Source organism: Nematocida minor (genome assembly GCF_024244105.1).
Source record: "Nematocida minor strain JUm1510 chromosome Unknown 7922, whole genome shotgun sequence".
Lineage (NCBI taxonomy): Eukaryota > Fungi > Microsporidia > Nematocida > Nematocida minor.
The window spans coordinates 141798-168292 of NW_026250400.1; the positions used below are offsets into that span (position 1 = coordinate 141798).

General features: G+C 41.1%; 24 protein-coding genes across 24 annotated transcripts; 10 read left to right on the forward strand and 14 right to left on the reverse strand.

Moving 5' to 3' along the window:
* Positions 1 to 20: 20 nt before the first annotated feature.
* Positions 21 to 437, reverse strand: NEMIN01_0517 (small subunit ribosomal protein S24e; the record flags this gene model as incomplete). Its single annotated transcript, XM_051476459.1, has 1 exon — positions 21 to 437. One exon carries the CDS (start codon positions 435 to 437, stop codon positions 21 to 23), a length of 417 nt encoding a protein of 138 aa, XP_051332419.1.
* Positions 438 to 713: 276 nt separating this feature from the next.
* NEMIN01_0518 (uncharacterized protein) lies at positions 714 to 1232 on the reverse strand (the record flags this gene model as incomplete). The annotated part of the gene is made up of 1 exon (XM_051476460.1): positions 714 to 1232. One exon carries the CDS (start codon positions 1230 to 1232, stop codon positions 714 to 716), a length of 519 nt encoding a protein of 172 aa, XP_051332420.1.
* Positions 1233 to 1258: 26 nt separating this feature from the next.
* On the forward strand, positions 1259 to 1609 carry NEMIN01_0519 (uncharacterized protein; the record flags this gene model as incomplete). Its single annotated transcript, XM_051476461.1, has 1 exon — positions 1259 to 1609. The coding sequence occupies one exon, from the start codon at positions 1259 to 1261 to the stop codon at positions 1607 to 1609; it is 351 nt and encodes a 116-aa protein (XP_051332421.1).
* Positions 1610 to 1925: 316 nt separating this feature from the next.
* Positions 1926 to 2801, reverse strand: NEMIN01_0520 (thymidylate synthase; the record flags this gene model as incomplete). Its single annotated transcript, XM_051476462.1, has 1 exon — positions 1926 to 2801. The coding sequence occupies one exon, from the start codon at positions 2799 to 2801 to the stop codon at positions 1926 to 1928; it is 876 nt and encodes a 291-aa protein (XP_051332422.1).
* A 575-nt stretch (positions 2802 to 3376) lies between these two features.
* On the reverse strand, positions 3377 to 5170 carry NEMIN01_0521 (regulator of chromosome condensation; the record flags this gene model as incomplete). Its single annotated transcript, XM_051476463.1, has 1 exon — positions 3377 to 5170. The coding sequence occupies one exon, from the start codon at positions 5168 to 5170 to the stop codon at positions 3377 to 3379; it is 1794 nt and encodes a 597-aa protein (XP_051332423.1).
* A 289-nt stretch (positions 5171 to 5459) lies between these two features.
* NEMIN01_0522 (uncharacterized protein) lies at positions 5460 to 5909 on the reverse strand (the record flags this gene model as incomplete). The annotated part of the gene is made up of 1 exon (XM_051476464.1): positions 5460 to 5909. The coding sequence occupies one exon, from the start codon at positions 5907 to 5909 to the stop codon at positions 5460 to 5462; it is 450 nt and encodes a 149-aa protein (XP_051332424.1).
* A 64-nt stretch (positions 5910 to 5973) lies between these two features.
* NEMIN01_0424 (small subunit ribosomal protein S30e) lies at positions 5974 to 6156 on the forward strand (the record flags this gene model as incomplete). Its single annotated transcript, XM_051476366.1, has 1 exon — positions 5974 to 6156. One exon carries the CDS (start codon positions 5974 to 5976, stop codon positions 6154 to 6156), a length of 183 nt encoding a protein of 60 aa, XP_051332326.1.
* Positions 6157 to 6605: 449 nt separating this feature from the next.
* NEMIN01_0523 (choline-phosphate cytidylyltransferase) lies at positions 6606 to 7283 on the forward strand (the record flags this gene model as incomplete). Its single annotated transcript, XM_051476465.1, has 1 exon — positions 6606 to 7283. The coding sequence occupies one exon, from the start codon at positions 6606 to 6608 to the stop codon at positions 7281 to 7283; it is 678 nt and encodes a 225-aa protein (XP_051332425.1).
* Positions 7284 to 7879: 596 nt separating this feature from the next.
* NEMIN01_0524 (uncharacterized protein) lies at positions 7880 to 8404 on the forward strand (the record flags this gene model as incomplete). Its single annotated transcript, XM_051476466.1, has 1 exon — positions 7880 to 8404. One exon carries the CDS (start codon positions 7880 to 7882, stop codon positions 8402 to 8404), a length of 525 nt encoding a protein of 174 aa, XP_051332426.1.
* A 545-nt stretch (positions 8405 to 8949) lies between these two features.
* On the reverse strand, positions 8950 to 9219 carry NEMIN01_0425 (uncharacterized protein; the record flags this gene model as incomplete). The annotated part of the gene is made up of 1 exon (XM_051476367.1): positions 8950 to 9219. The coding sequence occupies one exon, from the start codon at positions 9217 to 9219 to the stop codon at positions 8950 to 8952; it is 270 nt and encodes an 89-aa protein (XP_051332327.1).
* A 131-nt stretch (positions 9220 to 9350) lies between these two features.
* On the forward strand, positions 9351 to 10475 carry NEMIN01_0525 (uncharacterized protein; the record flags this gene model as incomplete). The annotated part of the gene is made up of 1 exon (XM_051476467.1): positions 9351 to 10475. One exon carries the CDS (start codon positions 9351 to 9353, stop codon positions 10473 to 10475), a length of 1125 nt encoding a protein of 374 aa, XP_051332427.1.
* An 843-nt stretch (positions 10476 to 11318) lies between these two features.
* NEMIN01_0526 (tRNA (cytosine34-C5)-methyltransferase) lies at positions 11319 to 13046 on the reverse strand (the record flags this gene model as incomplete). Its single annotated transcript, XM_051476468.1, has 1 exon — positions 11319 to 13046. The coding sequence occupies one exon, from the start codon at positions 13044 to 13046 to the stop codon at positions 11319 to 11321; it is 1728 nt and encodes a 575-aa protein (XP_051332428.1).
* A 330-nt stretch (positions 13047 to 13376) lies between these two features.
* NEMIN01_0426 (uncharacterized protein) lies at positions 13377 to 13646 on the reverse strand (the record flags this gene model as incomplete). The annotated part of the gene is made up of 1 exon (XM_051476368.1): positions 13377 to 13646. One exon carries the CDS (start codon positions 13644 to 13646, stop codon positions 13377 to 13379), a length of 270 nt encoding a protein of 89 aa, XP_051332328.1.
* A 65-nt stretch (positions 13647 to 13711) lies between these two features.
* Positions 13712 to 14248, forward strand: NEMIN01_0527 (uncharacterized protein; the record flags this gene model as incomplete). The annotated part of the gene is made up of 1 exon (XM_051476469.1): positions 13712 to 14248. One exon carries the CDS (start codon positions 13712 to 13714, stop codon positions 14246 to 14248), a length of 537 nt encoding a protein of 178 aa, XP_051332429.1.
* Positions 14249 to 14300: 52 nt separating this feature from the next.
* On the forward strand, positions 14301 to 14546 carry NEMIN01_0427 (uncharacterized protein; the record flags this gene model as incomplete). The annotated part of the gene is made up of 1 exon (XM_051476369.1): positions 14301 to 14546. One exon carries the CDS (start codon positions 14301 to 14303, stop codon positions 14544 to 14546), a length of 246 nt encoding a protein of 81 aa, XP_051332329.1.
* A 364-nt stretch (positions 14547 to 14910) lies between these two features.
* NEMIN01_0528 (uncharacterized protein) lies at positions 14911 to 15516 on the reverse strand (the record flags this gene model as incomplete). Its single annotated transcript, XM_051476470.1, has 1 exon — positions 14911 to 15516. One exon carries the CDS (start codon positions 15514 to 15516, stop codon positions 14911 to 14913), a length of 606 nt encoding a protein of 201 aa, XP_051332430.1.
* Positions 15517 to 15970: 454 nt separating this feature from the next.
* Positions 15971 to 16249, forward strand: NEMIN01_0428 (large subunit ribosomal protein L37Ae; the record flags this gene model as incomplete). The annotated part of the gene is made up of 1 exon (XM_051476370.1): positions 15971 to 16249. The coding sequence occupies one exon, from the start codon at positions 15971 to 15973 to the stop codon at positions 16247 to 16249; it is 279 nt and encodes a 92-aa protein (XP_051332330.1).
* A 174-nt stretch (positions 16250 to 16423) lies between these two features.
* NEMIN01_0529 (glutamate--cysteine ligase catalytic subunit) lies at positions 16424 to 18349 on the reverse strand (the record flags this gene model as incomplete). The annotated part of the gene is made up of 1 exon (XM_051476471.1): positions 16424 to 18349. One exon carries the CDS (start codon positions 18347 to 18349, stop codon positions 16424 to 16426), a length of 1926 nt encoding a protein of 641 aa, XP_051332431.1.
* A 671-nt stretch (positions 18350 to 19020) lies between these two features.
* NEMIN01_0530 (uncharacterized protein) lies at positions 19021 to 19914 on the reverse strand (the record flags this gene model as incomplete). The annotated part of the gene is made up of 1 exon (XM_051476472.1): positions 19021 to 19914. The coding sequence occupies one exon, from the start codon at positions 19912 to 19914 to the stop codon at positions 19021 to 19023; it is 894 nt and encodes a 297-aa protein (XP_051332432.1).
* A 364-nt stretch (positions 19915 to 20278) lies between these two features.
* NEMIN01_0531 (uncharacterized protein) lies at positions 20279 to 20887 on the reverse strand (the record flags this gene model as incomplete). Its single annotated transcript, XM_051476473.1, has 1 exon — positions 20279 to 20887. The coding sequence occupies one exon, from the start codon at positions 20885 to 20887 to the stop codon at positions 20279 to 20281; it is 609 nt and encodes a 202-aa protein (XP_051332433.1).
* A 496-nt stretch (positions 20888 to 21383) lies between these two features.
* Positions 21384 to 22922, reverse strand: NEMIN01_0532 (importin subunit alpha-1/8; the record flags this gene model as incomplete). The annotated part of the gene is made up of 1 exon (XM_051476474.1): positions 21384 to 22922. One exon carries the CDS (start codon positions 22920 to 22922, stop codon positions 21384 to 21386), a length of 1539 nt encoding a protein of 512 aa, XP_051332434.1.
* A 570-nt stretch (positions 22923 to 23492) lies between these two features.
* Positions 23493 to 24419, forward strand: NEMIN01_0533 (uncharacterized protein; the record flags this gene model as incomplete). Its single annotated transcript, XM_051476475.1, has 1 exon — positions 23493 to 24419. The coding sequence occupies one exon, from the start codon at positions 23493 to 23495 to the stop codon at positions 24417 to 24419; it is 927 nt and encodes a 308-aa protein (XP_051332435.1).
* A 469-nt stretch (positions 24420 to 24888) lies between these two features.
* On the reverse strand, positions 24889 to 25095 carry NEMIN01_0429 (uncharacterized protein; the record flags this gene model as incomplete). The annotated part of the gene is made up of 1 exon (XM_051476371.1): positions 24889 to 25095. The coding sequence occupies one exon, from the start codon at positions 25093 to 25095 to the stop codon at positions 24889 to 24891; it is 207 nt and encodes a 68-aa protein (XP_051332331.1).
* A 110-nt stretch (positions 25096 to 25205) lies between these two features.
* Positions 25206 to 26225, forward strand: NEMIN01_0534 (glycerol-3-phosphate O-acyltransferase 3/4; the record flags this gene model as incomplete). The annotated part of the gene is made up of 1 exon (XM_051476476.1): positions 25206 to 26225. The coding sequence occupies one exon, from the start codon at positions 25206 to 25208 to the stop codon at positions 26223 to 26225; it is 1020 nt and encodes a 339-aa protein (XP_051332436.1).
* Positions 26226 to 26495: the final 270 nt, after the last annotated feature.

Consider the following 26495-nt stretch of genomic DNA (forward strand, 5'->3'; position numbering starts at 1 on the left):
AATAATTAGACCATATTTATTTAACTATTTCTTTGCTGTCTCTTCTCTGCCTTCTTCTGGAGTGCTGCTAATGTTCCTCTTATCTTCTTCTTCTTGTTCTTCTCTTCCTTTCTTATCTTTCTGGGGAGCTTGGTGATTTCCTTTCCGTCTTTTTCCTTCTGGATTCTGTTGAGAATGAATTTGTGCTCTATCTTCTCTAAGCTCAGCTTCTTGTTGTATATTTTGGCCTGCGCTGTTGAAATGTGTGTTCCGAATCTGGTGTAGCAGTCTTTGATGATAATGTTGTCAACAGATACGTTCATTTGCTCGCTAAGAATCTTTGAAACGTCTTTCTTGTTTGGAGTTCCCTTTGTAGGATGGTAGATCGATAAAGACAGCTCCATTCTGTCAAGAAGCGGGTTTTGTTTCTTCTCTAGTATTTTTATGGTGTTTGACATTTGCTGGGGTCAAAATATAAAAAAATATAAAAAAGAAGAGAAGAAAGTGCTAACGAAATAAAATGCTATTACGCCACGGAAGAAAAAGGAAAAGAAAATAAAACAAAAATGTCCATAAGTATTCCATCTTTTCCTTATCCCTCACTGGCTGATTCTCTATTTTCCCAGTGATTGATTGAATGTTGGCTAATGCCTTTTTTCGTAAGTGTGCTGTAATTGAGCTGTGTCTATTGTGTTTTTATTATTATGGTACGAGCACATTCTCCATCTGCTGGCTCAATTAACTAGCCCGCTTATGACATCTCGTCTGCAGATGGGACAGCTGCCCATCATTGCAATGTGCGAGTTAATGCATCTTTTGTGAAAAGTGTGTCTGCATCTGAGCGTACCACAGACATTCAGAGAAATGTACTTTTGGAAGCATATGGAGCACTGTGCATCTCTGTGCATTTCTTTGAGATCTTTATATTTACTGTATACAATGTACTTCTTTTTTAGCGACAGCTTTCTTCGGTCAACTATCCTGTCATTTTCTGCCTTTGCGCCAACTGACTGCTCTGAAATGTACTTCCAGTCTCCTTTGTTTCTGTTTATTGCCTTCAGTATTTTATTTACCACACTCTCCTGTGAGGTGTGTTTGTCCGTTATGTCCCTTATGTGATCGGAGAGTGCATTTTTGTCTTTTGGCAGTATTTTCATCAGCATTCTGCTGTGGCTTATCGAGCTTGCTATCTCGTGTGCCTGTTTCTTCAGCGCTTTTAGCCTGTCAGTTTCTTTTTCCGGGCTGTGGCTCATTTAAGAAGTAAAATATTTTATTGTGTATGGAGTACGTAGTAAAAGATTTGGAAGAAATCAGAAATACAGTAAGAAACAGGACACAGACAATCGACAAAAAAAGGATGGCAAAGGACACCCACAGCAGCATAGTGATAAAAATAGTGGAGGACGCGCTGTCTAAGGTGTACTGCAAGTACATGCTGGAAATAGCCAATTCCATAGTATGCAACAAGCCCATAGATAAGTCTCTGCACGTATCTCTCACTAGGACACTGAAGCTCTTCGAAAAAACAAAAGAAGAAATAAGCAAGACAATGGGAAAGACGAACAGAGACCCAATAAAAGCAGAACACATGCAGTCGGTAATAGATAAGTTACAGTACAGTACAACATAAGAGTAACACATACCAATTGCACTATAAATAAAGACACTTACACCACAGGATAGCACTATACCGATTAAAAGCAGTTAATAGATAGCCAGAAATGATTGATCATTGAGCTTACACTTCTTACTTCTAGCTAGTTTATGGTGAGTTACTCTTTTACTCTTATCGGTATAAGATAGATGCGAACAGAAGTAGAAATAATAGCAAAAAGAAAATGGAAAACAGAAATAGTTCATTAAATAGATGGTGTGTAATAGTGCCTGGGGTGTATCTATCATAAAAATAGCTGAACATACAGCTTTTTGCATATTTTATCAAGGCATCATGCTGACATGTTCATTTTAATGGGAGGATGCGGGTCGTATCCCTCAACTACGAAGTCATTAATTTCAAAATCTTCGAGCCTGTGTCTGGGCTCCTGCGGAAGTATTTTCAGCGTAGGAAATGGCCTGGGCTCTCGTGTTGCTTGCTCCGTGAGCTGGCTAATGTGGTTTTTGTAGATGTGGGCATCGCACAGGATGTGGATGAACTCTCCCTCGGGTATATTCGTCAGATATGAGACCATCTTCAGAAGCAGTGAGTAGCTGGCTATGTTAAAGGGCACTCCTAATCCTACATCCCCTGACCTCTGGTACAGCATGCAGTTGAGCTTACCATCAGTTACTACGAACTGAAATAGAACATGGCATGGAGGAAGGGCCATAATGTTTAGATCAAGAGGATTCCACGCGCTGACAACCATTCTTCTGCTGTTTGGGTTCGTTTTTAGCTCGTTTATTACGTTATTCAGCTGATCTATGCCCTGGCCCGTGTAGATATCATCGCATGTTCCGTACTCTGCCCCAAAGTGTCTCCACTGGAAGCCGTATATGGGCCCTAGATCGTCTTCTTTTCTGTCTATTCCCCTGGACACCAGGAACTCTTTTGTTGCGTTTAAGTTCCATATGTTCACGTTCTTACTTTTCAGTATTTTATTGTCTGTCTGCCCCTTGATGAAGAAGAGAAGCTCTTCAGCCACTATCCTGAAAGGGACTTTTTTTGTGGTGAGCAGTGGAAATGCGTCATTTTCCAGAGAATATCTGCTCATATCTCCAAACACGGAAATAGTCCCTGTTCCTGTTCTGTCCATCTTATCAGAGCCTTTAGAGAGTATGCGCTGCACTAAATTAATGTACTGAGTTTCTGCGTGTGCAGCCATGAGAAATAAAAATATTTAATATTTAACCACAACTAGCTGTAGATCAGCAGCTATAGCTAAGAAAGCACAGAAGAGCAGCCTAGTAGCCAAGAAGTACACAATGAATGACTAGCTATTAGCCCAGCAGAATAGCTAAGTGAATAACTTAACTGATGGTAGCTAAGTGTCTTTGTGTTTTATGCCAGCACTGGAGAAGTAGGAAGGAATGAAGAATAGAATATTTATTTTTTGTGCTCTATGATGGCTCTTGGCTTATGAACTGTGCTGTAGAATACTGTACTACAGCAATCCTGTACTCTCTCGTGCTAATAACAAAACATCGCAGAAAAAGAGAGTGTAGATGTTCTCTAAGAATTGAGCCATAATGAGCACAGAATGTGTCTATAGAGTAAATTAGTAGATGGCTGAGCGTAGAGAATGCATCACCAGCTGACTGTGCTGACTGTTTTTCTGTCTCTTGCATCACAGGTAGCTTACATCTGCACCTGCAGCAGTAGATAACCGTCTATTCTACTATTACTCTTTTTCTATTATAAATATTCCTAACAAAAGATATATCTGTACACAGCTTACATCTACTGCTGTATACCAAATATACACATACTGTTGTCTGTTTCTGTTTCTGTTGCATCCACTACAGTAACAGCTGCTGAGTGCTGTCCTCCTGCGCCCACACTGATGGCCACTTCTCCCCTCAGGTCAACCTCTCTGGGGACAGTCTGATTCTCTGCCTCGTATCCCAGCTGTCCTTCATCGCCGAATCCCCAGCTGAAGACCTTTCCCTGCTTCAGAGCGAGCGTGTGCGAGGCAGTGACCGAGAAGTCATCTACGCCCGAGAGAAGACACTTAGTAAAGACCTTTCTGTCTTTAGAATCACCTACCCCGAGCTGTCCAAAGGTATTCCTACCCACTGCCCACAAAGTGCCTTCGCTGTCCAATACATGCGTGCTGTGCTCACCTCCCATGCCCTTTTTGAAGGAAACAGGGCCATTGCCTGGGCTGCACTCTGTCCACCTACCCCAGAGGGCAGCAGAGCCTGAAGAGTCAGAGGCTGCAGAAGAGGCGGAAGAGAAGGGAGACTGTCCGTAGTTATTTACTCCCGAGGAAGAGAGCTTTATCTTCTTTGCTTCTTCTTTAGCTGATATCTTCTTTCTTCTTCTGTCAAATAGAGCCATTCTCTGCACTTCATCAAACGACACGTACTCTAGGTCATTCTCTTTACTTTTCTTTCCTTTCTCCTGCGAGCTATTCTGTACTTCCTCCGCGTATGATAAATAGGTGTACACTCCTGTCTTTTTGTCCTTACCATTCTGCGATGCGTTCTGGTCACTTTCCAGAGAAGCTGTAGTAGCAGGATATTCTCTACTACACGGGAGATAGACAGTGGGAGCTCTCTCGTCCTCTGTTATCACGCCATCACTAGTCATGTGGACTGGCATGCTCTTGGGAGGGAATATAGTTAGTGTCTGAGGATGCTCTTCTCTTTTGACCATTTTGTGCTTAGACTCTACAAAGACCTTTCTCTTTTTATTCTCGCTTACGAGCTCGCTGCTGTAGCTGTCACCTTTTTTCTTTCTTCCCGTGCTTTCTTTGATATTCTCTCTGTTCTGGTCGTACAGATATACCTCTCCACTAGGCATAGTAAAGAAGCAGCCTTCAGTGTATAGGCACTGTTTGTCACTGCCCTTTGCTTTATCTCCTGTCTCTGAGACTCTTCTTACAGCTAGTGTATGGTATGCTCCTGTTGCCACTGCGCTTACGCTGTTTAGGGCGATTCCTGGGCGCAGGGCGTCAGTTGCCTTGGCTCTTTTGCTGAGCACTCTTCCCAGCTTGCAGTTCTCGCCGTCTCCCCAGGTGATAAGTCTGCCTTTTGAGTCTATTACAGAGAGATGGTTGCACCCTGCCTCCACTGCGGACACTTTGATGTTGGGCACCACTGTAGGCACTCTGATCATCTTGTTGACAGAGCCGTCTGTGTTAAGAGAGTGTCCTATCACTCCTCCCGGCCCTCTAAATAGCCCCCAGGTCCATAGGTTATCATAGATGTCTACTGCTGCTGAAATAGAGTCTCCTGCCACGACTTTTTTAATATGCACAGGGTGGGGGAAGAGCACAGGCGCTGGCTCTTCTTCGTTTCCCTCTCTTCCCAGCACTCCTTCGTCGTTGCATCCCCAGGAGTAGAGAGAGCCGTCGATAGATAGGGCAAGAGAGTGCATTCCTCCACACACCACTGTTTTTATTCTTTTGTCGTTGAAGTAGGATATCTCTAGAGGGGTGCTGCTCATTCCCTCCTCCACAGGCACTCCCAGCTGTCCTGCATCAGAAGCACCCCAGGTGTATACTCTCGTTACGTACTTTTTACTTTGCATGAATAATTTTAAAAAAAGGAATATATATACTTTTTTACATACGCGTTTTCCTTTTACGTTAGCAATTATGTGCTGGCGAGAGCAGGAGCAATAAAATTAAAGGAATGCAAGGAGGCTGAAGTGATTACAGGAGATGCAGTGAGATGCTCAATGCTACCAATAGGCTAGCTACAATACGAGTATAAGCCAAGAGAAGGATAAATACAACAGAAGTAGCTAATAATGTGCTAATCCTGTTGTGGCTAGTGTAATGGTGAGTATATCTGTATATTTATTTATTGGGGTGTATTTATGCTGTTTTTTCCTGGTCTCTTAGTATTGACTGCTGTATTAGGCTGTCTGTGGGGTAGGCTGGAAATCTGTCGAGGGGCATGTCTTCTGTCCAAAGCAAAGGACACTTGCTGTGGATGGAAAGAGTCTTTGCATACTCTATGATGCTTTCTACTTTTATGTCTGTACTGCCCACTATTCTCTTGCTCTCTTCTATCAGCACCTCTTTATCCTCCATTTCTTTGTGAAGCTCTTCTGTTATGCTGTACAGGGCTGCCGATGCCTTCATGTTCTCTGACTCAAAGCCATTTATTACCACAGAGTATATGATGTCTAGTCTTCTGGCAGTATCTCCTATTTCCTGGACTAGCTTTAGCTCTTTCTCTGTGACAGGGGCGTCTGACGATGCATCCAGCTGTGTTATCGCATTTACCAGCTTGTCCACTTCTTTACTGAAGAGCCTCTCCATACCGGAAAAAAACAGAGAAAAAATAAGCTGGCACAAGAGTTTATTTTTTTATTTATTTTATCCCATGGCTAAAGCAATATCACTGAACAAGACAGGAAAGGTCAGAGGATCCACTCCTAAAGTAGCAAAGGCAGACAAACCAAAGCCAAAGAAAGGAAGAGCAGCAAAGAGAGCGCTATACGAGAAGAGAATGCAAAAGGGATACTTTGAGGGAACCATGAAGATGAACTCCCAGGAAGTTAGATAAATAGGAATCTAAATAAATAGTCTATTATACTTTAGCACATTTAACTGTTGTACATAGCATAGGAAAGAGCGTACTTTTTATAGATTGTATGGGAGGTGTTTGCATTTAGTATGCTTCGTGTAGAAAGTGTGGATACTTGCTGTGCAGTGCATAGAATGAGTAAATACTTGCTGTGCAGTGCATAAAAAGCCTAAGAAATTATTATACAGAGCTGCAGACGCTAAGATTTGCTGTGCACTCTGCAGAAAATATTTGCACTTATTCTGTACTGCATGCAATATACTTGTGTTTATTCTCTATATCACATTATGTACTATCACTTATTATCACTTATCCCACACGGAATACAATGTGCTGCTGCTTATTCTGCACAGCCTGTAGTATATTACTACTTGGCGGGAGTTGACTACTTATTGCTTAATAAATAATGTGCTTGGTTTTATTAGTTTATGCATGGCAAAAAAGATGGGAAGGAGCTGCGAATATATTCTGATGGCGTTTTTGACATCTTCCATCTCGGGCACATGAAAATGCTTGAACAGGTGAAGAAAATGTATCCCAACTGCACCCTTGTTGCAGGGGTGTGCTCGGATGAAGACACTCATAAGTACAAGGGAATTACCGTCCTGACAATGGAGGAGAGAGCTGAGTCGGTGAGACACTGCCGCTGGGTGGATGAGGTGATCAAAGATGCTCCGTGGATAATAACGAAAGAGTTCTTGGGTGCGCATAATCTGGACCTGGTGGCTCATGACAGCATAGAATACTCGTCAAATGGCGTAGATGATGTGTACAAGGAAGCGAAAGATCTTGGGGTGTTTGTGGAAACAAAAAGAACAGAGGGCATCAGCACCAGCCAAATCATCACGCGAATACTCAAAGAGTACGAGATATATCTGTACAGGAACATCATCAGAGGAGTCTCCTGTGAAGAGCTGAACATTTCCCAGCTCACAAAGCAGAAGATAATTCTGTCAGAGAGCATCAAAGAAAAGCTGGGCCAGTTTAGAAGGAAGATAGAGGATATACGAAACAAACAGCTGAAGGATGGGCTGAGTGGAATGATGCGAGTGTGGATGCAGACAACCCTGCAGCTGCGAAACAGGCTTGTGCTATTTCTTAAGTAGAGTACAATAAATATTTTAGGATGAGAATAGGAAGTATATGTACACATTCGGCTATATGATATAATTAGAAGGCCGCTTTGTAAAATAGATCTATTTATTCTGAGTGCACTGGTGCTTGTTTTTTGCACTTCTTAGTCGAGCCATTAGCTAAGACAGCTGCTGTGTAAACAGCGTAAATAAACTTCATGTTGTACACAAAATAGCACAAGTATACTTTTTTTCTTTTGCAGCCTTCTGTCTTTGAGTAACTTCAGAATAAACACGTACACTGGGACATAGTGTAGACTTTTTATCAAAACACTGAGCTCATTATTTAAAAAGTACACTTAGCAACTATTTGTTCCTAGATTGTACCATGATAAGAAAGTGAGAATGAAGGGAAGTAGAGATTTGCTATTTATCCTGTGTTTATTAACAGAATGTCTGGAATACAATTAATATTCTTTTGAAGAGCACTGGCATTGAGCAACTTTGAGAGTGGCCTGAGAATAGACAGAGGAGTACTTTGGCTCCTGTGGTTCATATTAAAATTAGGGCTACTAATTAAAATTGCAAATTAATTAGGTATATAACCCGAGAATGTTTTTGTATCATTAATGAAGATCAATTGCATGCTGTTTGTGCTTCTTGCTCTCTCTCTGGTCCAGGCAACAAAGCCCATCACGTTCAACCTGAGAAAGAATAGTTTTGAAACCAGAGGATACATTTCATCGATCATTGAAAACGAGATAAAGAGCATGTTTCCAAATAAACAAACTGTGGGCTACATAAAATACGATACACACGCCAACTTCTACTACAACACTCCCAGAAACACCACGCTAATCACCCATAATGGCCTGCAGGTGTACTATAACGTGTACCATAGAAACAACAACACCAACACAATCACGCACGTGATATCTGTAAAGTCAGAGAATAGCAACGCCATTGCATTGGAGATACTCGTGAAGATATTCCAGGATAAGATAAGTTTCCAGGCCAGCAGCAGAAATGGAGAATCAATGGGCAACAACACTATTGTTTTACTAAATAGCTTGGAGAACGCCATAATAAGGATCGGAGAGCAGAAGGCTAACATTGACCAGTACCAGCTTAAAAGACTAGCTAACTACATATAATAAACCAAACTGTCTCTCAAATAACTAACTAGCATATTCTATGCTTTCTTCCATGCTTTGTTTTGCATACACTGTATTTATAATAATCACTAGTCATAGTTTTACTTCATACTCATACAGACCACACAAACTACTATAAAAACGACGAACTTCATGAGTTGTTTAAAGATTAACACAAAAGGGTTCGGAAGAGGTTTAGGCTAGAGAGCAGTATGCAATGAGTGTATCAGCAGTTCATTGCTTCATAATTTACCGGATACAAAATTTCAAATATCTATTTCATTTTAAATTGAAACGCTTTATTGAAGGAAGAGGAGTATGCACAGGTGAAAAATCTTCTCCATCTTCTCGAAATAATAGCACAGAATAAGCAGCTCAATGCCCACTAATTCATTCGAAGAAACAGACATTGGCACTATTTCCAGCGCTATCTAGTAGATACTTTAGGCGGGGATATGCATTGGCGGTATATCTCTGTGTAAAGCCATATCAGGAAAAGTATCCGCCAATATTTCAGAGCATTTAGTGCTTGTAGAGCTCTATTTCTAGTCGATGTGCAGCGAAATAACTGTCTCTCCTCTGATGAAGACGTTTCCCAGTGATCTTACAAATATTTTTTCATTTCTTCTTTTCACGCCTTTTGTGTTACATCCTTTTTGCACTTTTGTTTCGATGCTTTCTCGGAGTAGAACATTCATATGTTTGTCTATAGCCTGTATCTTGCCCTCTACTGTTCTATCGCCCCTAACCACGACTTTAACGCTTTTCTTTGTTTTTGCAAGCTCTTCCATGTACTTTTCCAGAGCTGGTTTCATTCTTTTTTTTAACCTCGTGACATATTTTCTCCGATTTTGGCTTTTTTTCTTGCCTGGGTAATGCCATATTTAGTAGTATATCTGTGATTAAACAGGAGTATATATTTGCCAATGCTCCCAAAAGCATGAAGATGCTAAATATGAAGACAAAAGCAGTAATAGTAGCCAGTTTATCTGTGCTATCAGTAGCATTTTTATTTATTGATATTGATACACTGTCTAGAGAAGTGATGGCTTTTTTATCCCTGGAGGCCATTCTGGGAATCATTGGAATAATGCTGAAGGATGCAGTGTCGAATAAAGCAACTCTTGCCAGCATCCTGGCAGCATTGCACATCGTAATATATACAGGAGAGAATTCTCTTTTTTCCAGATACGCCAAGCTTGTCCAAATCATGCCTGTTCTAGCCAGCACATCAAGAGTATTCACAAAAGCCCAAAAAAATATTGAAGACGGGAATTTTAGTGCAAAGCCATTGCAGCCAATAAATCCTCCACAGAGGTTAATAAAGCCGTACCATCCAATAATATCGCAAAAAATGCTGCCCAAGCGAGCAAATACTTCTAATCCAGCATCATCCCAAGCAAAGCTGCAAGCATCAGTGCTAGTTCATCCAATAAGTTTACGTCCAGCACCTTCTAACTTAATGCATTCCCATCCAGCACCACCTAGCGCACTGAATGCATATCATGTAGCACCGCGCCCAGTGACTGTAAGATCAGCAGATTTGTCTAGCAATCCAATGATGTCTAATGCAGCTAAAGTGAGAGATGTACCTCCAAATCCACCCAATTCAGCTAATTTGCATGCAGCAATAAACTCTCTTCCAATGGTAGCTAAGCCAGCACCTCCAGTGCAGCCAGCAGGTACATCTCCAACACCGCCCAATACACGTAATCCGTCTCCAATAATAGATGATAGTTCAGCAGCACAGCCCAAAAAAGAATCACATCAAAAGGAGCCTGGTGTAGAAGTTCTGTCTCCAGAGCATGCCCCTACAAAGACAGAGCGTAAACTAATCCATCTTCCAAAGAACCCTGACTCAGCGACTCCCTATGCAATACCGCATCCAATGGTAGCTAAAACATTAGGTATACGGATAGTATGCCCTAATGGAAAAGTTCTGACTCCAGTGCGCATTGATTCTGCAAAACTATCACCAGGCTCTCTACTATCTGAACCTCAAATAGTAAGAACTCGTCCCAACCCACCAGGGCCTCAGATAATGCCACCCCATTCTAGTTTAGTAAGATGACATTTAGTACCGCCGTCCAGGACGATGAGACCGCCTTTCGATTCATCTGATCCACGTGCAGTGAGATACTCTCCAATACCACGCACAATGCCTGCACACTTAATGAATCTGCAGAATATAAGAATTGCTCTTGGAAAAGAAGATGCTCCTCGAATTGCACAGCTAAGGAGCCGTTCCAATAGCAGTGCAATACACCACAATCCACTGCAGCCACCACCACCAGTCACTAAAACTAGTCCTAATAAGACAGAAGAAGTGAAAAAGAGCAGTAGTAATTGAATAGCTCAAAGTATAGTTAATGCCACGTGCCCACAGTTTTATTTTTAAACATTGCATTGCATGTAAAGAATACGACTAGTTAAAAACTGTCTTAGGTTCTTAGGTTGCAGAAAATGGCTATATCAGCATATGCCCAAATAGGAGAACATCTAACCATCACAGCACACAGAATGTACTATACTATAAATTATTGTGAGCTGTATGGATAGCCATCAGCAAACTTAAGAGATAATCTAGTTGTAGAATTAGCACACTCTCTCAGTAGTAATAAATATAACGGATTTAGCAAACACTTTTTAATTTAGCAGAGCACAAACTCAAAAGTGTATCCAGTGTAAAATTGTACACCTTTTATTTATAGCCCGTGACTTTACTTTTTATACTAGTAGTGAATGGTCTGATCAGCACACAGCTATTCTACTTTCAAAAAGCGATGGTTTACAATCATTGCAATTCCATGAGTATGAGAAACAGCACAGAGTACACAAAAATATTTAGCTTTGTAAAAAAGAACAGAGAAATAATATATGGTTTATTTGTGATCTATCTGTGATAGCAGTCTATCTAGCTACTCGTTACTTTTACGCTTTGTGTGTTTTCTTTAGACTCCTCCTCTTCTGTTTTTCCTGTTTCCTTAGATCTATGGAACATTTTTATCTTCAGAGCATCGATCAGCGCCTCTTTCTGGTCTTTTTCTACAAGCACTTCTATCTCCGACTTGTTGAATGTGAAGGGAACTGCGACTTCGATGTTCTCGTCAGATGCGGAGAGCACAAATATCCCTTTTTTGTACTTTTTCTGTATTTCTTCGTCCACTCTGTCAGTAAGAATGCCTAGAAGCCTCAAAGAGGTAACTTCTAGAACTTTTTCTGTTTTTATTTTGTGATTTCTTATGCCTTCATATGTTATTCTCCACCTGTTATTCTCTATCTTTTCCTTATCCTCTCTGCCAAAGACGGAGAACAGCCGGCATCCTGCGAATACTATTCTCAGATTCTCTGGTGACCTCACAAGCACCTCCAGCGATTTATTGGTTATTCCATACACATTCTTAAAATGCAAGGTCTTTGATATGAAGGATAGGCCGCTCTTCCCCCACTGTTCCTCTATTATCTTTCTTCTCTCTTGGTCTACCCAGTAAAAGTACGACTCGTCTATATTCTTCTCTCCTCTGATTAAGTTGGTGCTATTTGCTTCTTTCTTCTGTTCTAGAATTGCATTTGTTTTTGTCTTTTTTTTGAGTTTCGCTATGAAGAATCCTCCTGTGTTTTGATCCATTGGAAGAATTCTTCTGGCGTTCTTTATGTCTTCTCTGTACTTGCACCTTTGTATCTTTAGCTCTATGTCTGCGTACTCAAGGGCTGCTATTATTTTGCTTTCTTCTAGGCCCGGGTGCATTATTAGCCCTTCAACCTCAAATGGAACTATTTCCACATCCGGTCTTTCTTCCAGCACACTTAGCAAAACCATCTCATTCTCCACAGGATTCAGTGAGCACGTAGAGTAGACGAGGATGCCGTCTGAAGAGAGCATATCCAGCCCTCTTTTGAGTATTCTTTTTTGCACTTGAAATAGCCCGATGAACTCTTTTATCCCCCACTTCTGAAAAATGTGTCTGTTTTTTCTGATTGTTCCATCACCCGAGCAGGGCACATCGCACAGCACTCTGTCAGGAGTGATGCCGCACCTGGGGTAGACTGTTGCATCATTGCACGTTATAACGAGGCCAGGATGCATGAATCTTTTAGTTTGTTTCACCAACTGAGCGACTCGTCTTGAGTTTATGTCGTTGCATATAAGTGTTCCTTCCTCTGATAGAATTTCCAGTATCTGCGACGACTTAGAGCCAGGGGATGCACACATGTCGAGAACCGAAGAGTCTGGCTGCACGTCCAGTGCGAACACAGGAAGCATAGACACCGCCTCCTGCCTGGTGATTGCAGATGTGCCAGAGTGATTTTTCAAAAATAGATGGGTCTTTTGGAGCTCATCTACGTCTAGGGCCTTTGCATTCCCTTTTATTCCCCTGGTGCTCAGATCTTTTCTTGACAGATCTATCTTGTAGATGCCCTCTCCCCACGGGACTTCTTGAATTAGCTTGTAGTTCTTCAGCTCTTCTTTGAGTATCGAGGACCATGGCCCGGGAGTGACTCTAAACGTGCATGGAAGAGGCTCTTTGAGTGCTTCTATGATCTCTTTGTACGATGGGAATATTCTGCTGTAGTACTCCTCCATCTTTTGAATGCCTTCATTTTCTCTTTTAGTTCGCTGTGTGTCAGTTTCTCTTTCCATTTTTATTTTTACAAATTTCTCTTGCAAGATTGCTCCATTTATAGAGTATGTGCACTGAAAAGAGGCCACAGACACTTACTAAACTCAAGAAAGAATTGGCTAGATAGCTCATTAATCATCTAGCAGCTAATATAAAGTGTGCTGGCTTGCATAGGATACACTTTGTGATAAAATAGAATATTGATTATTTTTAATGTTTTATCTGCTTTGTTGTTCCAAGAGTTTCTAGCGCAGCCTAGAGCCAGTGACATAATAATTGAGTTTATTGAATGTTTATTTTGATCTATCTATAAGATAGTTTGTTTTACAATGCTGATCACTTGCTCATCTTTATTTTGACTTCTTTTTAGGTATGTACTTGAGGGGCTTATCAAACAGAAAGTACTCATCTGCTATAGCGAGTGCTTCCATTTTTTTGTCTTTTATTTGAAATATTATGTGCTCTGGAACTTCTTTCTTTTCTCCCGTCAGATAAGAGGTTTTAAAAAGCACCTTTCTGTCCTTTATTTCCATCTCAAGCTCTTCAAGTCTTTCAAACTCCCCTTTGAACTCGAGTATTTCCGCTCTTGCCAGCTCGTCTCTATTAATGGTAAACCTCATCCTAAAAAATTTATTTGCTCGTTCTCCTCTATGCTAAGAACGAAAAGTAGAATGTAAATTTTTGCATGGATTGGCTTGATGATACGGACATCAACCATTTTCTTAAGGTGTTTGTAGATACAACAGAAGATGCAGTGATGGTCGGGCACCAGAAAAAGATCCCTGATAAAATAAAAACAGTTGTGTGCAGCAGCTTCTACTTTGAATCACTGCGTGTAAGAGGGATGGACTGCATCTCCAGATGGCTAGAGCATTTAGATCTTGAGAAAGTACAGAACATCATATTCCCATTGCACAGTGACTCGCATTGGTCTTTGTGCTTAATCCATCCATCAACCAGCATATGTTTTGTTTTTGATCCACTGCGGCCTGTCCATCTCTCCCTGTCCAATGTTCTGCTAAGCCACAGTTCAGTTAAAATTGTGGTGTACAGCGAATCCTGCACCCAACAGACAAATGGGTACGACTGCGGGGTGTATGCTCTGTACTATGCAGGATGCATACTTAAAAATAAGTATGAAAAGATCCACAAACCCATCCTGCGAAAGTTTAAAAAGTACATCCGCAGAAACATGAAAAACGAAACCCAAAAGGCTAACTAAATGTACAATTAATGCTCTGTGATTATTTTTATGATTCTGCATTCTATTTTTTATGCTGGAGAGAGTTTGGAAGTGGATGGGAGGAGAAAGTGCCGCCCAACAAGAAGATTTGCGGGTGTTTTTTGAAGAGACCACGTCACTCTGTTTCAAAGAATGTGTTAAGCCGTCTAGATTTTCGTTCCTAGCAAAGAAAACACTCACCGAGAAAGAGAAAAAGTGTGTAACAGCCTGCACCCTCAAGAAAGTGCAGCTGTTCATGGAGATAGAGGAAGAGCTGGCAAAGAAATTCAGTAAGTAAGAATTTTTATTAGGAGATCAGAGAAAATAAGCGGTAAAACAAAGAACACTTATCAGATCAAAGTATAAACACCACTCGCTGGGTCGGTCTTAACAGATAATATTCCTTTGCACAAAGGACAGTCAAAGCTCAGAACAAAATACTCTACTCCGTCTTTTATAGCTCTCTTTTTAGATACATTCGTTTTCTTCCCTTTTGGGAAAACAGCAGAACAGAAAGAACACGGAATATCGAATGGAGCTGAAAATCGGGTCTTCCCCATAGAATAAAAATAAATATTTAGCTGCATAGAAATTAGCGCTCTTCTAAAATACAGGCTAGAATCTGAGAAAGCCAAAAGGAATTTTATTTATGTCCGTATAACTCATCTAAGCATCTTGTTTCCAAAGCCAGAGCTACCGCTTATTGTGCAGCATACGTCATTGAGTTTTGATCCTCCCCCCAGCATTCCATTCATGAAAATGCTTCCTACCTTGCTGTAGCAATCATTTCCCCAGCTGCCGCTGCTGCCTATTTGCTTATCTGGCATTCCTATCATATTGCAGGCCAGCTGCACTCCGTTAGCCTGCTGCTGTGGGGCCTGTTGGAAACTATTTCCTCCAAATCCAAATAAGTCTAAACCGGGTAATATTGAGGTGGGCTGCTGCATCAATGTGCTGGGCTGCTGAATTATCGTGCTAGGCTGCTGAATTAGTGGTACGCACAGGCTGGATGTAGCCATTCCTGACAGTGCTGGGGTCATTCCTGGCATTGATCCGCCTGTACTTGGTGAAATGTGGCAGTTAATGTTGAGAGCATCCATTGATCCCATGCCTCCCATGGACATATCAGGGAACATGGATCCTCCTCCGGTGGTGGCACATGGATTGATAGATGCCATATTTAGAGAGGGCGTGCACATTGGAGAAAACATTGCGCTGATGCCAGATACTGCCAAAAGACTTAGATATACTTTCTTGTTGTATTTCATTGTAATGAGGAAAGTTTCTCCATATTTATTTCTTTTCACTGAGACTTGGTTTTATTCGGATATATTTACTTCATTCCATTTCGCAGATAAAAAGTCTTAAAACAAACACCGAGACAGAGCCAAGCTGAAAGCACACTCTAAAAAGTATCTTCGCCTGTAGAAAGAGGCTCTTTTCCAACAGAATGCATAAATATATCACGAGCACTACTACACTCTTATAAGATGGAATTATCCATTACATTTGCAGAACTCTCCAGATAATTGGAATGATCAGTAGATAATTCAGAGCTAGTCTCTTATGGAGTATTTAGGAGATGTGGTGATTGGCCTTCTGGTGTTCTCTGCTTGTTTTTAAGCTCTTGTAGCCACTGCATCTATCTGAATATTTTGCTAGTTTGTTCGCATTGGCGAAGCTGCAAACTTTTTTTACTTTTTTATTTTTACTAGCCCTAGAATGTCACAAAAAACAAAGAAAGTTGGAATAGTTGGAAAATACGGAGTCAGATACGGAGTGTCTCTTCGTAAGAGAGTGAAGGTGTCAGAAATCACCCAGCACGCAAAATACACATGCGACTTCTGCGGAAAGAAGAACGTAAAGAGAGAAGTAGTTGGCGTCTGGAAGTGCAAATCATGCAATGTCGTAGTAGCTGGCGGTGCTTACAACATCGTAACAGTTGCAGGACAGTCTGCAAAGAGTCAGAACCAGAGATTGAAAGAGCTTACACAGAACTAAATCAATCCGTCTACAGTGCCATTAATAAAGTCATTTTTTATCTTATAAATGTCTACTTTGCATTCACACAAGAGAAAGAGAACAAAAGAGAATAAATACTTTTTATTGCGAACAGCAAAGATAGCCGCAATTCTAAAGAAAATTAAGTGGGTGTTTGGCTAATCGTATTTATCTTTATTCTTCTATATCAGCGCTGGCATTTAAATATTCAGCTGAGTTCATTTCTGTTATGCTTAGAATTCTATCTATCAGATCATTTGATACTTCTTGGGAGACAAGCGAGTCTCCTTCGTAGGCTGGGTGGTTAGACACGAACTTTCTGATGAAAGTGGAAAGACTTGTTTTTGTTCCCGTCACTCTTTCTCTTATAAACTGAAGGTACGGAGATATTGCATCTGTGTGCGCGCTTGCATACTCATCAAGGTACTTCTGGATTGCCCCAAGTATTCCTATGTACTCTCCGCTTCCCACGAATATTTCTTTTATTGTTCCTTTTTTAACGACTGGGAGGCCGTCTGAGAAAATGTTCTCTCTGTACCAGAATTCTTGCTCCTGCTCTGCATTAATGTAGTCCTGGAGGCTGTTTAAGCTTGTGCCCTGCTTATCCGCGAAAATGAAGTTTTCATCCACCTTTGAGATAGGAAGATAGAAATTTGCGTTCAGAGAAAGCATCATTCTCGAGAAAAGAATCACAAATATTGAATATGCAGTGTTTTCAAATGACGTAGGCTGTATTTCCATGGGGCGCACTTCAACAAGCCATGGAGAGCTGTTCCCTGGCGATGGCTTGGGAAGCTTCAAGCGCATGCTTCTCCAATTGCTGCTTTGAATGTTTTCAAAGTCATCAACATCTGTTGCATCTGCATAGCACAGCACGGGGTCTCTGATGTACAGAGAAGATATGTGCTTGGCCATGGCCCTATCCACGCCTGCGCCCAGCAGTTTTTCCAGTATGTCTTCCTCCAGCGGGGGTGAAATATCGTTATATATCTTCTCCAAATGCTCAGGAAGCTCAGATGTGTATAGATCTATCGATGAATATCTGCTTTTCCTAATGTGTGTCTCGGATTCTCTTCGGCAATCAACTGATGATCCCACGATCTTCCATCGGGTTGATGTTTCAATCAGCTTTCCATCTGCAATTGGTGTTCCCATGGTGAGGAACAGAAGCAGCGGGCATATGGCACCGATATTGTCGTAGAGAGTCCTGGCTTCACTAAGAGACTCGCTTTGCATTGTGATTTGCAGGCAGCAGCATCCCATGCCCTGTCCCATGCTATCTATCACAGCTATCTGATCATTTTTGCTCTCTGTCTGTGAATTTTGTGCTATTTTTTCTTTTTTTGCGCTTTTTGCTCTGGCTTCAATATTTGCCACCGGAACAGAATAGTAGAGGGGGGCTTGTTTTCTTTTCACGATGTTTTTCGAGAATCCAAAGAATCTTCTGTGCGAAGTAATTGCAAAGTCTGGGAAGTGTGCGCTTTGTGTTGTGTAGAACGTAGGCTCTGATGCTTGCTTCAATGCCGTCTCCAGCGGAGTGCCCTCGTATTTTACTTCTTTAAACTCTTCGTTAAGATAGTTGAGCTTTGCTTTTTCAAAATTGCCCATCCATTTCTCTTTCCACTTGCTCTCAGAGAGCCCTCCCGTGCCAAATGCCCGGAAAGTGCCGATCAGCGGGAAGCATGGAAGGAACAAGATTGATGCTTCTTCTCCAAACTGCTCTCTGAGCATTTTTTGCACGGCTTCTCTTCTTTTTTCGAATTTCTTTTCCACCAACGGCAGCTCTTTGAAACCAGGCTCATACGGCGCATTTGGCGTGCTTTCTATCATGTATCCTGCATACTCTGGGTGCAGAATGGCTTCTGGTGGCTTTGGTAAATTAAGTAGATTGCCCGCTCCCAACAAAAGAAACCAATTTCCCTTTATTTTTATTATAAGATTCTGCTCTAGTTCGTCTCCCCACAGAAACTCCTTGATCCTGGGTGTGCTGTTGTTCGTGTATGTTCTGATAAAATAATCAATTCCATTTTTTTTCATTTCTGAGCTGTGTTTTTCTGTTTCTTCCCACGTGAGGATTTTACTTTCTTTAAGTAAGCCCATACTATACAAAAAAATTAAATTTTTTCAAATATAACCCAGCACCGGTGTTTAAAATTAAATTGGTCCAATTCTAGACTGTTTTACAGACCATTCCTGTGTTTCATGATGGAGTAGCAATCAAAAATGCATTTGACATTTCTGCGATAATATTTTCAAAATTATTTCTTTCTGATAAAGTAAAGCTAAAAGTTAGGAGAGTTCAATTGCTAAGATATATCTTTTGTTTGTCTCTGAAGATGCACGCTCTCGTATCAGCTGATCAAGTAGATGAAACAGGATATCAGATGTAACTGTATACTGATTTGTCGAAAACAAGGTACAGAGTGTGTTTCACATTCTAGCAGGAATGCTTCACCCTATCTTTTTGTTTTTATTTACCTTTTCTTCTACTCAAGTTGTAGTGTAAAACTACTTGCAAATATTATTTTAGTCTCTGAAATAAAAACATAACCATATAAAAGTAGTATTCTGTTCGAGTTAAATTTATTTTTATTTGAATGTGGAAAAATAAAAAACTGTGCGCTTATTTCTGAGCATGATTCTACAAAAGAGAACTGTTTCAGCTTTTGATCTGTTTTATCTCTTTCTCTGTGCGGCGCCTTTTAAACTTTTTAGTAATCTAGAAGAGAATCTGGCTGATGTAAATTAAGATCGTTTGGTGTTTTATTGTGCTATCTTCTTATCGACTCGAGAAGTTCGTCCTTGTTCCATTTATCTACAGTGTGCATTCGTGTTTTTATGACCAGAAGCCACCGGATGAATTCCTCGCAGCTATTTATTTCGTAGGATATTGTACTGTTGTATGTATCCTGGATCGAGAACTCAAGAGTTTTCAGGTACTCTTTGCTGAAGACTCCTGTGTTTATGTTCTTCAGAATGATTTCTGTTATTTTCCCTGCGGTTACGTTCACAATTTCCACTTCCTTGTTTATGTGGATGTGTCTGGTGGGCTTCTTGAAGCACCCGAGGAACGAACTACTATTTTTAATCACCAGAAACATTTTTGCAAGTGTGACATCAACATTGACCACGCTCTGTGTTTTCTTTTTTCTGTCTGTTATGGTGGTTGTAAGGATGTTTCCTTCCAGTTTTAAGTCTGCTGCATATTTCTTCTTATTTTGGTTCACAAAGGCAGATCCTGATATGGAAGCATACCGGAAGTCGTCTAGAGAGCTGACATTGTCTATGCTAATGTCTTTTATTGGAACTGTGTTGACGATGAGAGGAGTGGCTGTGCCGTTTGGGCTCACGGTCTGTATTATTTCTTCGTTTTTTATCGTGCTGCATTCTGTTACTTCCTGGGAGAGCACGCCGTTCACTGTTGTTTCAGTTATTTTCACTCTTCTTTCTTCTATTTTCCTGCGGAGTTTCTGGAGATTTGTCCTGTACATGTCGATTGCCGTAGTTCCTGTGTCCTTGGGCTGTGTTCTTTTGTAGAAACAGAGAAGAGTTGGGGAGTCCACGTACTCGTTTTTAAATCTGTTCTTGATCGCGTTGTATCTGAGTATCCCTGAATCTTCCAGTATGCTGTTTATAATGTCTAGGTCTTTCGTGCACTCTTGCATTAGGAGTACCCCCTTGTCTGCATATAAAGAGGACTATTGGATGAAAATTAGCAATTTTCAATTTTCATTGGCCCTTCAGACTTTTCCTTGATTTGCAGATTCGAGCCAAAATTATCCACTGTCTCTATCCATTGGCTGTTTCATGGCTGTATGCCCTGCGTAAATAGACACTCTGTCTTTTGTTCAGATACATTTGAGATAGACCTAAAGAAGAGTTTACAGCTCCATGAAAGCTTTTTATGGCTGCTAGAGTGCACAATAAATAGCTCATGCAAAGATTCACAAGATTTTCTATAGAGTAGCAGTGGCGGATTATTTATTTTCCTTTTAAGATTAAAAGCGAGCTAAAACTGTGCTGTGTCTATTATTTTAACAAAGACTGCATGACCAGATAAGCCTGTTTTGATTTGATGTAGTCATTCATGGCTTCAATGTTGCTTTCTGATATCTCAAAGAAACTTTCAACTTCTTCTTCTGCTTTCTGGATTTCTCTGCTGGATATGTGCTTGTACTCTTCCCATTTCAGGACTATTTTTAGGTCTTTCTTGTAGATTAGATAGGAAATGATTTCTTCAGCATCTTTGGAGAGGGCGCCGTCTTTGAACGAGTCAAAAATGGTGTACGACATTTCTATTTTTAAAAGTTTGCTGTCGTCTGCCAGGGGAATGATCGAACTGTCAAACTGCAGGGTGTACAGCATGTATACCACGTGCAGATAGAAGACAGACAGCTGCGCGCTTCTATTTTTATCCAGCTGCTTTTCATACCAGGAATTTAACCGTTTAAATAAATTTGCAAGCAGATCTCTTTTTACATTGCTTGTCTGCTCTTTCTGTATTTCTCCAGCAACCCACGAATAGTCGCTTGGCTCTGTGCTGCTCTGCTGTCCTGCCATAGCCTGTTCCAGAATCCTTTTGATGATGTTGTTGGCTCTGTTGGGCAGCGACTTTCGGGCGTTTTCATCTTTTCCCATAAAATTAAAAGTTTGTGCTCCAATATACTGTGCAGACAGATTAGTTTCAGTTGCTCGGACAAAAACTGTCCAGCAGCCACAGCCAGTGGTACAGAAGATAAAAAAGAAGAACCTATCGAGCAACAAAAGGCCAAGAACTGCAAGAGATAAGAAAAACCTATTGAACCAAATGACAGAAACCAGAAACAGCCCCCACCCCAGAAACATTGTAAGTATAAAACATGTGCTAATTCCTAGAGATAAAACCATAAAAGACAAAAAGAGAAAGTCGAATAGATTCTTATCTATCTCTGAATATGTCCTAATGCTCTTCTAGCGAGCTCTCCAGTGCTTTGTTTCGGTCTTATCAACTGATAAGGATGCAGTAGAGAGAAAGTATTATTGCTAGACAATAAAAGGCACACATTTCTACACACTAACATTATCCTGCGAAATTATCTGTGCTGATTCTTATCAAAAAGCGAAAAATGAAAAATAGAAGATAAATATTTATTGATTACTGGCCCTCAAAGTACTTTCTTATGATCTGCTCTGCCCTGCTGGCCACCGAGTAGCTGGTGGCTGACTGGAGCTCTTCTATGTTCTCCAGCAAGTCGCAGTTCTCGATCTCTGTGGCTATGATGTTCTCTCCTCCCACTGAGTCAGCTTCCGCCCACTCCAGAAGACTATTGATGGCATCCAGGATCACTGTAACCAGCTTGGAGTCGTTCATAATTGAAGGGAGGAATTTTGAGAATGCAACAATCGCGCCCGCCTCTCCTATCTCCTTTGCATGGCTCTTTGTGTCGATCACTTGTATCGTTGCATTGCAGATGGCCCAGCATGCCTCCACGCGCACCTGCATGTCTGCTGTCTTTATTGTGCTCACAAGTATCTCTAGGAACCCATTTTTTACAACTTCATTTACCTGTGCGGGCGAGCCTGCCGTTATATTTGATATGACCCAGCATATTTCTTTCTTTATTTTTGTTGCTTTTTTGTTCTCGTACGGAAGAGTGAAGAGCCCCTTCAGAATTGGAATGATGTTTAGGTTTATGAGGTATGCTGTCTGCGACTCTTCGTACGTTGCTATGTTCCCGAGTGTTCTTATAATTGGCGACAGAATTTGCTCTTTCAGGTGCAGCTGCATGGTGTCTCCCTGCATGGCAGTCATGTGGTATGCAGCTAGCTTCTGCACGCAGTCATCCACCACCCCTGTGGCCAGGATCATGTCCGCCTGCATTCTTCCAGCATCGCACATGTAGCTCAGAGCCCAATACGCATCAGACATGATCTCTATGTCGTCGATGTTAACTAGTTTGAGCAAAACGGGAAGACATCTCTCTGTGTGGTCTATATACGGGGGAGGCGATCGGCCTCTGTTTAAGTTGCTGAATGCCCATGCCAAATTTCTCAACAGGGGAATGTTTAGCTCGTCTCTGTTCATTTCTTTTTCAATTAGGTATATTATGGGCTCAGTTGCACCGGCTTCTATGGCCGCATTCCTCGCTTCTTCGCAGTCTCCTGCGATGTTGCTGATGGCCCACACCGCCTGGTCTTGGAGAACCTGATTTTCAAGATGAAGAAGCTTTACTAGACTCCCAAGGGCTCCTGAGCGGACAACCGACATTGTCTGCGCAGTGTTTCCTGATGCAATATTGGTGATCACCCAGCACGACTCGTGCATTATCTTTATGGCAGTTTCTTCAGGCATTTCGGAAAAAAGGGGGTTAGTTGGGCTCAGCAGCTTTGTGAAAATGGGAGTCAGACCGTTCATCACTATCTTGTCAATTGGAGGACACTTGGCTGCGCTGAGAAGACGCCTAAACTCAGTTACGCCCTGCACTATCTGCTGGGGATCGCTGGAGTTGATTTGTTCAGCCAATATGCTGATTTTAATTGTGGCTTCTTCTCCTGCAGACGCCATAGATCTTTTTTTCTGCAGCATTCCATCTCTTTTCTGTGTTCTCAGCTCGATGGCATTGCTGGCTCTTGTTTCTCTTTCAGAGCGCGCGCCTCTTCCGCTGTTTTTATATCCATGGTTCATATGCTCCATTTAAAAGAAAAAATATTTAAATAGAAGCAGTGCTCGAAAGAACATTCCAAATATAGAAAGTGCGCTAGAATAACCCGAGAAGAAAGCAGTGTTCTCCTGTATTTTGAACATACAATAGATAGATCTATCTAAATTACTGCTAAATATTCCTTTTCAGGACAATCTCTGCAAAGACATATTAAAAGCAGAATATTTGCAAATACGAATATTAAAGAACACTTGAAGCGATTAAAATAAAAATGGTATACTTTTGGATTGTTTCCAAGAAAAGTTTGAAGACAAATTGGACAGAATATAAAATATCTCTTTTATTTTGGAGATAGCCTGAGGAGACAAAACAAGGTCAATCAAAGTCAATTCAGACACTCTTCTTTTCTGGAAAATGAACAGCTTCTCACAGTTTAGCAGACTGTAGCTTTCTGAATAAGAGAACATTCACATGCGCTCTTGGCTAATGGCCAGTCGCGGGTGTGCGCATCCGAGTAGTTGAAAACAGAAGAATTCTGAGTTTGCAGACACATTTTGGGATTGTGTGATTTATATTAATTGTAAATGTTTGTGTTTATATAAATGGGAAAAGGAAGAGACTTACACTTTTCAGGCATGGTGCTGTCGAACAACCTAAAGGCGCTCATATGGGTGCTTTCAGTGGCCATGATTGTCCATATCACTTTTCTTCTTGTTACGTTTATCACTGATCCTGATAAGGCATCAAAGCTCACTGCTTTTTTTTTGAATGTTACAATCACCTCCCACATACTTCTGATTATGCTCTTTACTCTTCTTGTTCTGCAGGGCCTCCTTGAAAGAGACATCTTCCAGGTGTTTTTTTCCACTCTTTTCACCTCGATTGTTTGCATTTTGCAGATAGTTGCCGCCTTTGATCTGGAGATCGAGCTGTTTACCGTCCTGTATGCCGTGAACAATATAATCCCCATTGCATGCGGTGTTCTTATTATTTATCTCATCTGTTTTACGAGCGAGCTGCGTGCTGAGGTGGGGTGGTTCTACTACAAGTCGTACGGTGCCAAATACAACACAAGACACGCCATACGAAGATCTATGGAGACTTTCTACAAACTGAACTTGCAGATGTTTCTATCCTACTGGATCGTTAAATACTACACAACAGACGTAAAGTATCTTCTGGGGATAGAAACAGCTCTGTATGCTTGTCTTCTGTTTTTAATCAACCTGGAGTATGAGTTTGTAAATAACTATTTTATACGATTTATGACAATAATTGTGGTCGGTGTTTTGTTTGCGTACTACCTCGCAGGATCGATTGACTATACCCTTGTGGTCGGAAACAGAGTACTAGCAGAGATGTCCGACCTTGAGAGAGCGTACCAAAGATTTGAAGTGACGATAAAGCTGGTTATATCTGGGATATACTGCATACTGCTGATACTGGACACAATGCACTTTGCCATGGACAAGAGAATGGAGAACGGAGGAATAGGAGCCACCCAGAAAAAAAGAATTCTTATCAGTTAGAGCCCATAAAAGCAGAGTTCAAGCAGAGTTTGCACACCCTCTGCTATCTTGTGTAAATTATTAAGATATTCAGGGCACCGCTCCTGTTAAAATCAAAATTAAGTGCAAAAATCAGCACGTCTATACACTTTATCTTATTTATTGGTAGACACTTTGCAGCTTTCTTGGGTATAATTTCACTATTATTGGGATAGAAGTGGACACGGCTTAAATTGCTACAACACCAATTCATCATTCACTGATTGTACTATCTATAACCTCTGATGTATCTCCGTTTTAAAAACAGCTGCTAAATTATTCCGATAGCATAGCTCAAACACAAGTGAAGGATAACAGAGCATTCATTTCTCCTCTTAGCAAAAACTCTTCTAGATGAATTTAGTCAGCATAGCTGAAGAATTAACCTAAACACCCGTAAACATGCAGTTCAATAAATTATATACAGTCTTTTATAATCAAGAGTTTCCGTCTATACATCGTATGGCCGCTTTTGTGGCTTTTTTATGTGGCAGGTAGGCGGGAGAATGTTCGATACGTCAGACGGCTTGCACTTGGGCGACACATAGCTTATCAAAGCCTCTCTCAAAACATACGCTAGCCACAGCGTGATGAACAAGCCCGATAGATGAAAAATGGACTCGCTCAGAAGCTCTATCCCAATTGTGTACAAAAGCATAAAAAGAAAAAGATGGGAAATATTTATTGCGAACGCCAAATGCAAATTGAGACTAAAACTGAGCAGAGACAAAGAAAGAAAACTTAAATAACTTATATTAAAATTTATTTATGCGAAAACAGGAAGGATTGAATCAAGCAGCCGAGAAAAAAAAGAAGCCTGTGGCAATTCTCCGAGATATACTTTACTGCACAGCTCTTGCAGGTAAAGCTTTAATACGGGACGAATTCTCCCTGTGTTTTCAGCAGAAAGAGCCCAAAACAGAGCTTACATTCCTCTACGCGATGAGCATCCTCTGCAGGTACAGCATTATACTCCCCGCTCGGCTATTTCTGGCCATCGGCATCCTTCTTTTCTACTCTACGCTTATTATACTGTCTCGATTACTGCTTAGAGAGATAGGATGCAATCTTTTCACTACATACGGGTGCAAAGGCCTTCTGTGGGCCATGGGAATAAAAGTAAAACACCACGGAATGAAAAATAAGCCCAAAGTGCCGCATGTGTATGTCTCCAACCACACAACGTACATGGACTATCTTGTCCTGAGCAGCCACAAGTTCTCGCACTCGGTGATAGCGCAGAGACAGGGCGGGTTTATGTCTATGCTTTTAAAGCTCGTAAGCGGTTCGGTGCAGTTTGAAAGAAATTTGAAAGCAAATCGAAAAGAAGTGAAAGAGGAAATAAAAGAGCTAACACAGAAGGTGTCAATTATCGTGTTTCCAGAGGGCACGTGTGTGAATAACGAGTACACTGTCATGTTCCAAAAGGGTGCTTTTGATTTGGGGGTGACAGTCTATCCAGCAGCGATCAAATACAACAAAAAAATAGGAGATCCGTACTGGAACACGAGAAAGCAGTCGTTTACCAAACACTTTATGTATCTTATAACACGGTGGCGCACAGAGGTCTCTGTCTGGTGGCTTCCTCCAATGAAGCTGGAGCCCGAAGAAACGCCCTCAGAGTTTGCCTCAAGAGTCAAAAAGAGAATATCAGAGCAGGCCGGGCTGAAGAATCTGGTGTGGAACGGGTATTTAAAGCACTGCACAAGCCCGGAGGAAATGAAAGAGGTGAAAATGTGGGGAGACCAGCTGACGCCCACCCTTCAAACAATACCTGATAGAAGATAGAATACATAATAAATGAAGTATACACCCTCGGTAAAAATTTTATTCTTTCTCTCAAATGCCAAGACGTTCTGCACATTTTGCAGGTGTTTCATTCTATATCTGGGAATTTGAGACAGTTGCAGAACTTTTATTTATTTTTTTCTTAGATAGGCCCATGGAGAAAAGACTCCAGACAATGAAACTCCCTGTGTCTCAAACACAAAATTGACGAATTATCGCCTATCAGTAATGAAGATAGGATTATCACCACTAAAACCAGGTGAGAAGATA